The following is a 14279-nucleotide window of genomic DNA, read 5'->3' as shown; positions in this document are numbered from 1 at the left end:
ATAGAAAAAAAAAACATAAGCAGAATGAAGGAGACCAGTGTCGTCAAAATAGCAAGAAATAAGTCACCAATCGGCAGAAGAAGTATTAGACGACCGCGCAAAAGATGTAGTGACAACCTTTCATAGGGGTATTAATCCGCCAATAAACAAGCAGAATTGCTTATAAAGAGGACGAAAAAGAAACATATGGAGCGAATTTGAATATCTTCGAATTGCACATTAAAGTACTTTATCACCACTGTTAACAGTCTCTACCATTGCTTGTAAAATCATATGTTATATTCACTTTCTGGGAATTCCTCATGACGTACTGTCAAAAATTTTCCTTACATATTTAACCTACTAAAAAAGATATTTCTACATAATGACAGACAACATTTCCTGGATTCGTGCAATCTCTATATTAAGGTACGTAGGTATGTAGTTAGCGAACAATTCTCTTCGTACTCTGAGACATATTATTGCTTTCTAATTTTTTTTTATTTGGGCTGATTTTAGGTACATTAGTATATTGCTATAACACAAATAAACACCTAAAAGTTTGGATATTTTAAGACTTCTTCCGGTAAAATGCGAGCGACGAATACAAGTGTTGTCGGTTAGATTTTAACATCGCTTTTACACTCATTTCCGTTTCCTACACGTGTATTTTTCCTTCCATCAAATGCCAACAGCATCCCCATTGTTTACTAATACCTAGTTAGCTAATGGCGATCCTTCAAAGAACCGAAATGCACGTTTGTCACTTGTTCCCAGAACGCGAAGTCGACTTTTCTGATTTTATCACTTTACGTGTCTTTTTTGAATGTATAAGTAAGTCGTGGCGCAGCATTTTAAGTACATAAATATCCAATGAATGAGATTTTTATAGGTTTGCAGGCAATGGATAAGAAATGTAATTTTTTGCATTTTGACTGATAATGTGCTTTTATATGAAGTCGAAGGCTTTCACGGCCAGACTCAAAATTAACTAATTGTCTTCCTGATTTTGGCCGTGTCTTACTTGGATGATTATTCTGTGACCGTGTGACGAACTCTATGCATATAGTATGTATACAGTTCATCAAAGTATACTTCAAAGTTTCAGACACGCCAATTGAAGATGTCTGTAAAGTTAGCATACGCATTTTCTAAGGCCGAATTCAGACCAACACTATAATTTACTGCTAATTTATTACGAAATGAAAAAATGTATTGCTGTAGTCTTTTACGAGAAACAGTGGCTATGCTAACTTTACGGTAAAGCTAGAATAGCCATAGCTATATCTCGGCAAGGAAAAGGGCTATAGCGCCTATCTTGGCAGAATATTTTAGTACTAATTAATTGCTGTTGATTGGTATATTAACCTATCCCTAAAAACTACCACATCATCCCCTAGCTAAAAACACACCACCGGAAAAATCGCCAAAAAGCGAACCGCAAGGAATTGATTGCAAATTTATTACCGAAGTTTTCAGCCAAGAAACAATTTATTGTTGCAACCGTTTCCGAGAAACAATGATTATGCTAACTTTACGGTAAAGCTATCATAGCCAGAACTAGATCTCGGCGCGGAAAATGGCTACAGGGCCTATTTTGGCGGCATATTTTATTGCTAATTAATTGCTGTTGATTGGTACATTGACCAATCCTCAAAAACTACCCCATCATTCCCCTAGCGCAAAATTCGTCCCTGAAAAAATCGAGATATTGGCCAAAAACGTTTAGATCAGAAAAGTGAACCGCTATGAGTTATACCTACAGTTATAGTACGTCCACTCTATCTTTACCCATGCATGAAATTATTTTTACGAATTACTATTTATACTAGGTCTCTTTTTTACTCACAAAAACTAGTAAGTATTGCAAAATTAACCCGCTTGTCCATAGAAATCACAATAAGTTAAACAAGGATCAAAAATATGGCATGTCTTTGATACCTTGTTTACTGTAAATTTTGACGTTTATAATTTTCATTGACAGTGACATTAGCTCATTTGTCGTGTTTATTGATTTATTTGAATTTTTTTTTTTGGCTTTTCAAATTATTTAACCTTATAGTCTTTGGATAGTATGTCATTTGAATTATATATTTTCAAGCATAATTATTGTTAGAACGACTAACTGTTTCTCTCTTAATTTGATTACTTCCGGTAAGTATTTATTTTTAAGCTAATGAGAAAGGTAATATTTTCTAATCTATAAATTGTCATTATACTACATGGTCTGGCTATAGTTCCGTCGAACGGAAACTTATTTATATATTTTCGAGATTACTTATTATTACTATTTTTAAGATATGCCTGGAAAAACGCTAAATTCCCAAGCGCAGCAACTTGTGTTAAATTTATATGAATATTTTGAGTTAGAAAGAAGTAATGGAGGAACTTTGGAGCCTCTTACATCTGCTCAAGAGGCAAAATATCAAATGCATGTTTGTTATTCAGTTACTATTAAATAATTATTTTTTAAGAGAGTTGCCGCTGCTTTAAAAATATCACGGCGGACAATATACTCGCTAAAAAAAAGGAAAGAAAACAATCCCGTCCTTTCAAAACTAGGTAAACATAGACCAGTAGCAGACTTAGAATTTGCCTCTGGTGGGGGTTTTGGTTGGTCACCACATTTTTTTTTATAATGTTACCTCCATTTTGAGTCCTTAAAATGTGTAAGTAACAGTGTCGGAATAGGGTCCTGGGGGGGTTTAACCCCCAAAACCTCCCCTCGGTGCGCCACTGACATAGACGTCGCGTCGTCTTAAAATTAAGACGATTGATATGCCCGAGGCATCAAAAATGGCAATACGGCATACGTTGTATGATATGTACCAACAGAGTAAGTATTGATTTCTTCAGTGTGAATTTTATCATAAACAAGAACCTGGGTAGGTACTTCAATTTTCATGAAATTTTCTATCTACCTATTTTTGGCTATAAAAGACGATAATGATTTTTTTTTTTTTTTTCAGAGAAGCACGTTACTCTTCGGAGTATCGGTTGATCTGTCCATTATTTAAGGGATAAAGAAGTAGTGGATATTGGAAAATAATCGCTTAGTACATTGTTAAAAGACACCGGATTTCAAATTCAAAAAGGATGACAATGGACGAGCATTAATTGAGCAAACTAGTATTGCTGCTCTAAGAGCCAGATTCCTTCGTAAATATATGGAAAATCTTGAAAGTGTAATTACAAGTTGTTTTTTTAGATGAAACTTGGATTTGCTACAAAGGATATGAAACAAATTCTTGGCAAGACAATAGTGCCAAAAGTGTCCGAAAACCAGAAGGTTATGATGTTAAACGTTTTGTAATTGTTCACGCTGGTTCACGCAAAGGAAACTACTTCAAGGAAAGATGAAATTATTAGTTGGTTGATAACAAATAATATTAAATATGATCCACATTTTTCTAAAGCTGAATTGCTACAAATAAGTAGCCAAAAATATCAGAAAAGAAAATATATATGTAATTGACGAGTTGCTCCGAGAATATGGTCATGAGGTGTTGAGACCGCCTCCTTATCACTGTGAATTTAATGCAATAGAATTAATTTGGGCAAATTGCAAGTCGTATTACAATAAGTATATTGGTATATATGGGCATGGGCATTCTGATACTGCTGTTTTAAATATGTGGAATAAGGCACTGAAACAACGTAATGCAGATATTTGGGAGAAATATGTCAGACATACTAATTATTAAATGCAAGAATGCAGGGAAAAAGACCTGTTGGAAGACCTAAAAAGAGATGGGAAGATGAAGTCGATGAGGATGCCAGGAACTGCCTGGGAACGCGTTCATGGAAAAGAACAGCGGTAAATAGAGATGGTTGGAGAAGCCTGTTGAAGGAGGCCAAGGCCCGATTTGGGCTGTAGCGCCATTGGATGGATGGATGGATGTCAGACATACTAATGAAATTATCAAAAAATGGTATATCCAAGACAAGAGTATGGTGAATGTTGACATTCAACCAATTATAATAAATCCTGACGATAGCTCAGATTCAGACAGTGACGAGAATTAAAATACATGAGTTTCTATTTCGTTTAGCGTTTATTGTTATATAGTTACCCAATATTTTATTTCAGTCTTGTTTGAAGACATGTTTGGTACTTTCTCTAAGAATATGCTATGGTATGGAGCGATATCTATTATAATTATTAGGGATGGTTCAGACCAATTTTTTAATAGTTGATTTTCAAACCACGATAAAAAATTTGCTTGATTCATTTCTCCATGGTAGTCTATTATAGCCGATTTAGAGGAAAATATAGCCTTTTCACCTTAATGAAGCCATTTTCATTACCAGCATAAGGAATAATATATCTACAAAAAAAATTATTTCAACACCTTCATGTTTTCAATATGATTACGGTTATGGTGAATATAAATATATTACGGTAAATATATTATTTACGGACATATAGATATATAGATCAAGTTTCGTATATAAAAACAAACTTGTACAGTTCTTCATGTTTTTATTTTTTATATAATCTCGAAAGAATTTGCTCTCTTCAGAGTATGAGATTGTTTCATCAGTCCTAGCCTTGGATAATCTTTTAGACATTTAAAACCAACGTCTTTCAGTACAATATTGAGTGACATACGATAACCACTAAACAGATCTTTTCCTACAATTGAATCCATAAATGGGTCAAAGTCACATCAGTGACAAAAGGAAGAGTTGCAATTCCCACTTTTGGGTCCCCAGAAAAAGACGACTATTAGTAAGATTGTAGTGTTGATAACTCAATTTGTGAAAAATTTGCACTTGTGTCACTGTTTCCCTAAAGGGTGCGATATATTAAAAATAATAATTGTTTTTTATGTAATTCACTCGATAGTTTTGTATTTCTCAACATTAGGTAATATTAAATCTTCTTAACAATATTAACTTCGTTGTTGTGACTTTTTTTAAATTTCTTTATTACCGTTCTATTTATGTTTATACTAGTAATAGTCGGTATGAGGTTCAAGCTGTTTAATGTTGAGTCCATCAATCTCTTCAATAGTAAAAAAGAATATAAACACTTCAATAAAACAAAAGAGTGTGTATACTTAGTACGCTCGTAAGAAGTAAGAAGAAGGCAACAACAGGAGGTGTTCCACAGCTACGTGATTCCGTAGCGGTCACTTATCCAAATCTGCTGATCCGCTGATTGGTTCGACACTGTTGCTATGTGACAAAAGAATAAAATTGATACAAAATTAATTATCTTGGCAGATTGTATAAATAATATTAAGATTACTTTTTAATCTTCTTTTCATTATATTTTTATTAATCCCATTCCCGACGAATACTAATCCAAATACACAAAACTATAATAAATAATATATTTACTAAATTTAACTTTATAAAATACATCCACCGGGATAATAGCCATTTCGTAATTATTACATTGACAGTAGTAGGTATCAATGATAATTATCTACACATCGACGTACGTTTCATTTAATATTTCAATTTAACTTGTTTGAAAATGAATCATGACGTACAGGACAAGATAGAGTGGACGTACTATAATTGCTAATTTATTGCTGAAGTTTTATGCCAGGAAACACTTTATTGCTGAAACGGTTTCCCAAAAAAAATGACTGATGACTGAACCTATCTTAGCCTCATATTGTATTGCTAATTAAATTTTCTTGAATATTGTCAACTTACTTACTAAATTGTTCCCACCATCCTTAAATGCAAATCTTATCCCTGGCAAAATAGTGCTGATACAGTTTATAAAAAATAATATATCATTTGACCCTCGCTTTTCGCTTGAAAAGGTTTTTGCTATATTCTTTGCATAAACCAGATAATATTTCTCTTGAGCTATAATATCCATATAATATGGCAGCTAGGAGACACAGTCCATATTTTATTGGAAAATGTTTGCTAATTTAAAGTACCCCTTACACCGTGTGCTATGTAATGTAACAAATGCAAACATACTTGGCATTCTTTATTTTTTTACCACATAATAAATACTTCTACATCTTATACACTTTATTTTTACTCATCCGGTCAGAAATAAGTGTAAATTTTTATTTTTTGCCATCCAAGAGTAATTTTTCGATTATTAACTTTGAAATTATTAATATAAATCAAATCTAAAAACACAAAGTTATATATTTTATTGAAATTTAATATTGGAACGAGTCGTTGAATGCCTTCTCATATTTTTGATTAGAGTTTTTTCATTTGATAGGCAAAATCATCTTGCTTAATATTTTATATCGGTTACATTGAAAGTATTTGTTTACTCGACATTTGTTATCAAGATTTTTATGTCTGTTTGATAGCGGATATATGTGTATACAAAGTAATTTATGAGATCCATTTCTTTTAAAAACATTGCAATAAACTAGAATTTGACATTATCAAAACTATTTTGTCATAAAGCATTAATCATGTATTTCATACTCCAGAAATTTGATTTAAAGGACATAAAAATCGATGATGGGATTTTGCTAAATATTTCCATATTATTGATCATTTGTTTAGTTTTGGCTGTCACAACAAATCGTTGCATAATGTCCGAATATAGATAAAATAATAATTATTAAAACAAGTGTATAAAAGTAGAGTATTTCTAAACGCAATTAAAATACAAGATTCGTCACTTGGAGTAAAAATGATAAAAATCCTTTACAATGAACCAACATTTATCCATCTATCCTATGGCTCTACAGCCTAATTCGAGCTCTAGTCTCCCCCACCAAACCTCTCCATTCGTTACGGTTTGTAGCCATTCTCATCCACGATCGACTGCCAAGGAGATTTCATGCTTCCGCAGCTTTCTTGGTCTCCCAATAGGTAGGTCTCTTCCTTCCGTTCCGTTCCAATTCTTGTGTTCAACAGTTTTTTTGGAAGCCTGTTTTCTTCCATCCTAAATAAGTAAATGGTCTGCCCATTGAAGGCGCTGTAGGCCAACATACTGAGATACTGGTGCTTCTTTACATGAACCAACATACATAAGTGCTGTCCATAACGGCTAAGTTAGGCAGGTGCTCGTACAAAATTAAAACCGTTTTCACCCATAAATCAAAAATAATCAACGATCGTGAAACCCGAATCTCAACAAACCAGTCCAATATAGTAAAAAAAAGTTTGCGGGTAAAGATTCGAATGCATTTAAATGCTGAAACACAGCAAGTATGTTTCAATGCGAATTCGGCAGTCATTAATAAAGGATTATTTCCTAATCAGACAAAGTATTCTACGAATTTAATAGTACAGGTATGCCTTACAAATCCAAAATCAGTACTATTATACAAAAGAAAGAAAATACAGGTAATTATCTGCTTAAGATACAACTTCCACAAAATTCGTAAAGATAATTCCGGTTCACCATTCTCTTCGCATTTGTTCCTCGTTTCAGACTTAAGTACCTGTTGTTCTTGTGACGTTTAATTGCATCCATTGCAGTTTTTCCAAAATTTAAGTTTTCTGTTCTTTCCTGTCTCCTTAATTACGTAACTGTAACTATTATACTTAGGTACGTTAGTGAAGAGTAATTATCTATCACTAGCAATTAGTATCTAATGTAAGATACAAGTAATTAGTAAAACTGTCTTTCAAATATTCGTAACCTTAAAGTAAAAAATAAGTTTCGTGTCAGGACTCAAAGTTTTGTTTTACCAGAATCTAGAAACAATCAAAAACATTTTTGTCCACGAAGATCCTGACTATAGAAAAATGAAAATAAAATAGCACAAATAACAAATCACAACAATCTACAATACTGATGTGAAAATAAAGAAAAACAGCTGCTTAAACCTCTACCCATTGTCAAAAGACTGAAAAGCCCTGTGTGCTAATATCATATTTAAATAATTTTTATATAATAATACTTAATTAATAAGTAAATCAATAAATATTCAAATATTGACAATTATGTTGGCAATTGATTATTTAGGTACTTAGGATATTTTTTACTATACATTCCTATTCCTACAATCCTTAGATTTACCTCTATTTCACAATTCTTAGATAGTGTTTTTTCATATTAATGCTATTAATCTACAAAAGCAAAAATCCTGAACAAGTTACAATAATATGAATGGAGTACATATGTAGCTACATACGGTCATAGCGGCGTAAGATGCTAGGTATCTTAAGTGGAATATACATTGTCAAGGTAAAATCAATTATTTTTCCGCAATATCAATTTTCCCCACTTAAAATATATAATTACTATCATTTACATGCAAAAGAGCATGTACCAGTACCATCAGTTGAGATGTTAAACTCATAAATAAAGACATAAACACTCACCAAAGAAATCTTCCCAAGTGTCATCGTTGAACTCCGACTCCACCATATTTACCAGACACCTGTACTCTCAATGGCACTAGGAACTAATTCACATATTTCACTGATTAAAATTAACAAACACTTAAAAACTGTAACAACGTCCGCACCGGAGTATTATGCAACTTGCATACAAACACGACCTACACCGAAAACGATTGTGGCGAGAATGCGATGGAAGAGCAAGAAGCGAGTCGCGTGGATTCAGTGAAGAGGCGCAAGCGCTGGTTTTTGGGTAATTCAGAAGCATTTTGGAAGACTAGACATCACCACTGCACACCACGTGCGATCAGTTTTGTATTTATAAAAATATGTGGGTATTTTTAAAAGTTTGGAACAAAATAAATACGTATTTAAAAACTGGTATTACCGTGAATACGGACAAAATTAATCAAAATCTAAAACCGTACGATTGTGTATTTGTTTGACGGTCAACTGTCATTTCATTATGATTAGGTAAGAAAAAGTTATCAGTGCATAAATGTAATACTTAATCTGTCATATCTTATAAATTTTTTGTTTGATCTATTCTTTTATATAGAATATAATATGTATATGAGTCCACCAGATTCAAAACTTTGTATTTACCGTATAAGTAAAACCAAGTTATTTGCAAAAAATCTTAGATTTAATAAATGGCATTTTTTGGGATAGATAAATGCTTATTAGGTAAAATATATAATGATTTTTTTTCTTAGAAAGTTATTGTGTTTGCTAGGAAAGGAAAAAAATTTGAAAATACCGCGTTTTGCAAGTGAACTATGTAAATACAGAGTTATGCAACTAACATTTGCAAATACATGATAATAGTCAACCATTAACGATATTAGTGGTTCTTGGATTAGTCTGTTATCCAAACCTAGTGTGTTACGAATAAGGAAGAAAGCATGTGGAAGTAAACTTTTAGTCAACAGTTTATTTTTATCCAAAGTACAAAAGGTCTTACAGATTATGCGTATTGTAACGAAATAGCTCATCTCCGATGCGTGGTACGTGTCACAATTCTTAGAAGGGTAAATCTAGAATATTCAAGTGTTTGCACTTCAATAGCGCCAGTTTTCGATGCGCTTTCGAACGAGAAGAATAGATGTGGACTATTCCAGAATATTCTAGAACATAATGACTTGTATATATAAATGATATATAATTGATTGAAGAAACTTCTCAAATTATTAAAGAAGCATCTAGACAAAATGACGAGAAATTTGAAGAAGTTTCTAGAACATTCGATAAGATACAGAAAAATGTAAACGACGTAGAAGAGAAGATCAAATAGCTATAGCATGATAACTAATACGAAAGTGCTACCACCTGTTAATTCAGTCGTTTTAGATTCTGTAGTGAAAGAAGAATCACCTAAAGACGAAACGACACATCATATGAGATTCAAATTGCCACCATTTCATGCAAAGTCTTCTTGGTCCATATACCTTAGACAATTTAAAGCTATTGCGACAGCCAATCATTGGCTGACGAACCACCGTCATTAATGATCAATGGCAGCCTCAACAGCTACAAGACGCCCAAGCAGATGATCCATGTATAAAAAGAGTATTGGATTGGATACATCGAAGTGAGAGACCTACTTGGCAAGACATTAGTGCATGTAGTCCAGAAGTCAAGTCTTACTGGAGCCAATGGAGTTGCCTAGTGGTAAAAGATGATCTTCTGTATAGAACCTTTGAGAACGATGATAATACAGAATCTAAGCTTCAGATGATTGTACCTAAAAGTAAAATGTCAGAAGTATTACATCAGTTGCATGACGGTGCACCAGGTGGACACTTTGGTATTACGAAGACTCTGCAAAAGGTTCGAGAACGGTTCTATTGGGTGAACTGTAAGGATGCTGTAAGAAGATGGTGCCGGAAATGTAAACTGTATGCAACCAGTAATGGTCCAGTGGTATGTTGGTAGTCCTATCGAAAGAGTAGCAATCGACATTGCAGGTCCACTTCCAGAGACGAATGATGGAAATAAATATATCCTGGTAGCCATGGATTATTTTACGAAATGGACTGAGGCCTATGCGATACCAAATCAAGAAGCTGCTACTGTTGCAGAGGTACTTGTTAAACAATTCTTTAGCCGATTTGGTGTTCGCTTGGAGATCCACTCCGACCAAGGGCGAAACTTCGAGTCAACCCTTCCTCGAGAGGATGAACCGAACGATCGGTAAACACCTGTCCAAAAGTTGTATCAGAACATCAAAGAGATTGAGACCAGCACATTCATTTATTCCTAATGGCCTACCGCTCGGCCGTGAATGAAACTACAGGCCAGACTCCAACCTGCCTGATGTTAGGTCGTGAAGTTCGTTTGCCCTGCGACCTAGAGTTTGGCTGCAGACCTTCCGAAGAACATTTTGCAAGCGAAGATTATGTCGACCGCCTGAAGTTAAAAATGAACAACATTCATGAAGTTGCTCGACATCACATTCAGTTGTACTCCTGAACTGTAAAAACAATGGGAAGGTCCGTATAAAACTAAAAAGAGAATAAATGACGTAATATACCGAATTAAGAAGTTGCCGAAAGGTAAACCAAAAGTAGTTCACATAACTCGTCTTGCACCTTATGCTGGCTCAAATGATGAACCCTTCAACATGAGATCAGAGATGCCCGACGACCAAGCTTTAATGAATTTATGTCAATTTACACAGAGAGAAAGAGTGCTAGAGTCGGCGTGACCACAGAAGTTCAGTAGAATCTTTTTAGTGTTCCGCATAACGTCTCTCTAGCCCACTGTGTTGCGCAAGATCTTGAGATGACTAAAAGAATCTCATCCGTATTTTATAAGAAGTTCGGTCGTTTGGACGAGTTAAAAATCAGCAGCCTAAAGTTGAAAGAGTACTGAGATTAGAAGATGGTCCTCGATATTTGCGGTATATGGTGACCAGGAAGTCGTATACAGACAGGGCAAGCTACGAGGATATATGACGTGCTTTAACTAATTTAAAGAAAATCGTGTGCAATTATGACATCAAGAATTTGGCCTTACCCAAGATAGGCCATGCACTAGAAAATCTAGATTGGAAGATTGTCAGAAGCATGCTTGAACTGATCTTCCGAGAAACTGGCGTACGAATTACTGTGTGCTGCGTTAATCCGAAGGGATCGTGTCCTTCAAAGACAGTGGACTGTTATTTCTTTCTGAGGAGTTCATGCAGAGCTGGAGATTTCTGTAAATTCCGCCATCCTGGGCCTACATCTAGAGTTGCTGATCGAGACGCTCAGATCTAAAAGGGGAGCAGTGTAACGAAATAGCCCATCTCCGATGCGTGGTACGTCACAATTCTTAGAAGGATAAATCTAGAATATTCAAGTGTTGGCACTTCAATACCGCCCGTCTTCGATGCGCTTTCGAACGAGAAGAATAGAGGTGGACTATTCCAGAGTATTTAGTACATAATAACTTGTATATATAAGTAGCTTTGATATTAGCTAAGTTTAGTTGATAAGGTATTGTCGTGCTGTAAACTTATAAATAAATATATCTACATAAATTAGAACCGCTCGTTTTATTTAAAAACGGTACAGTATATATTTATTTTAAATTCCTAAACTCTAAGTTCCTATGGGTCCTCATCATCAATATGATTATTTTCTGCAGCATTCTTGTTATTATTTGTCTGTACGTCAGCATCTATTATTTTATAAAATGTGAGATCCGCCTGGTCTTTCCAATTTTCACCAAAATGTTTTTTAAGGAGTGTGTATTGACGATTTATCTTCTTCCATTAAACCTCCAATCTGTTGTAACTTAGGTGTCAATAAAGAAATCTTTTTCCCTTTTCGTATTATAGACTTGCTGAACCCTATGATAGAACGATAAAATATTTCCCCCCGTACCGTGGCCATATGATCTTTGTCCCTGAAATATCTTTTCGATGCATTACGTTTAAAATGTCACTGGGAAGGTTTTTTAACAACAACATCATTCGTCTTTCTCCAGTCTGATATCTGCCAGTCTTTACCATGTCTCAGCACCTTTGAGTGTTTTCCTTTTTTTTATCTCCCTTTCTATCATACCGAAAATCCTATTTGGTGTGATGGGACCATGTGCTTCATAAACCAACCAGTAGATTATCATAGACATCATCATGCTATTTTTGTTCTGTCCACCATATCCATCTGCAAAGAGGTGAACTTTTTCGATTTGATTTTTAAAGTTGAATTTTATGAGAGTATCATGTAAAGCAGACGCAACAGCATTTGAATCTTTTGGATGTTCATACTCCAGCCACACATATGACGTCACATTTGCACATGAAGAAAGATGGGATTTCGAATTTCCAGCCACGATGGTGAAATTATAAAAATTTATTTGCTGCGAGAAATAAGCCGCCTGGTTAGGAAGCTTTAGTAAGGAAATATTTTTTGACAATCAAAAGAAAATATTTTTATATGATGATTTGATTCGTTTTTTAACAAAGAATAAAAGACTTAAGCTCTTAATGTATGAATTCTCTGCTTTGTTATAACCTTTAACTTTTCTTCTTCTGAATTTTCTTTTATCAAAATTTCCTTCGTTCTGAGATACGCAGAACAAGCATCTATTAAGGGAGTGCCGAATGATATGTAGTAGTGCTGATTAACGTATGTTCGGAAATATGATAACTTTATGATAACAATCTAGTTGGTCATCCTCTATTATAATGACTCCCGCACCGTTCAAACGCCCCTTTGGATAGATAATTTTATTGGATCAAATCTACCTTTTGTTGTATCTCCCCCTCTTCTCTCTCTTGGTATTTTACTCCGGATAACAAACCTTCTTACAACACGCTCTATTCTTTCAGAACTTAATTAATTGGAATTCCAAGTAGGTCTGTACTTGATCTAATGGGCTTTTGACCTTCACAAAATTTCAGCAAAAAAGATCTTGTTTTATTTTGTCAGTGGTTAAATACTTACCTATTATTATGGAACCGCTAAATGTCTCGCATCTTTAGATCTTTACAACAATAAACTTTCTTTGTATGATTACAGGTGGAAAACAGGTGGGAAACCCTTGTAAACCCTTAGGTTTATGCCTAAAAATATTGACAATAAGTCCCGAACCTATCTAGTTAATTGTAGACACCTCTTTCCTCTTAAGTTTCATCACATTACCTTTCCATTTTTCTGTTTGTACAACTCGTTTTCTCCCTTTTCCTTTTTCACAAGTTCTAATATGCACAGGAAGACCCATAATGTCAATTATTTGCAATGAACTTGGTGTTTTTAGCACTCAAACAACAAATAGTGCACCCGGTCGCATGTGCGCCTTCGTAATGGCGTATGATGCCGTAATTGACATGTGCACATGTGATGTGTCATGTGACTCAAACAAGGTAAGCGAATGACCAATGGCAGTTACAGAGTTATGCAACTGGCATAGGCTCACAAATACAGAGTTTTGCACCTGACTTAAGATTTCTATTGCCTATTTTTTAGCAAATAACTAACTTTGCAGCTGAATTTCTACATCAGTAGATAGCTATAACATGTGACAAATAACTGTCAGCTGAAACTCAATTTTTACAATTTTTGCAAATACAGAGTTTTGCATCTAGTGGACTCATATATTAATGTTAAGTACTATATTTATTCTTAAATAAACCACTATTCCTGTTTTGATTTCCTATTCCTGATGGAAACATTTCCTACCCATATGACTCAAAAGGAAAATCTTTGACCAATGTGTGTTACCTGTACTCACTTATGGAGAGGAAACATTAACACTCACAAAAAAGGTAGTTAATAAGATTCGAGTGACTCAGATGGCTTGAAGCGCCAGATGTTGGGTGTTTCTCTGAAAGACCGAATCCCAAACGAAGAAATACGTTGTAGAACAAAAACAACAGACGTCATCGAAAAAATCGCGTCATTAAAATGGAATTGGGCAGGACACGTCGCCAAATTATCAGACAACCGACGGACAAAACCTATTTTAGAGTGGAGAACAAGGCAAGAAGCAATACGGAGCAGAGGACGCCCGTCAACTAA

The 14279-nt window shown here is 34.5% G+C and overlaps 1 protein-coding gene across 1 annotated transcript in view; it reads right to left on the bottom strand.

Moving 5' to 3' along the window:
• Positions 1-8472, bottom strand: part of LOC140450298 (uncharacterized) — a 657231-nt gene extending 648759 nt beyond the window's left edge. The window contains exon 1 of the mRNA XM_072543842.1: positions 8254-8472. Within this exon, the coding sequence (XP_072399943.1) occupies positions 8254-8299 (46 nt within the window). The 5' untranslated portion in view covers positions 8300-8472. The remainder of the gene's footprint in view (positions 1-8253) is intronic.
• Between the last annotated feature and the right edge of the window lie 5807 nt (positions 8473-14279).

The sequence above is a fragment of the Diabrotica undecimpunctata genome, chromosome 9, assembly GCF_040954645.1.
Source record: "Diabrotica undecimpunctata isolate CICGRU chromosome 9, icDiaUnde3, whole genome shotgun sequence".
Classification (NCBI taxonomy): Eukaryota; Metazoa; Arthropoda; class Insecta; order Coleoptera; family Chrysomelidae; genus Diabrotica; species Diabrotica undecimpunctata.
Note: the sequence above shows the minus strand (reverse complement) of the source record. Positions and strands in the feature narration are given on the sequence as shown.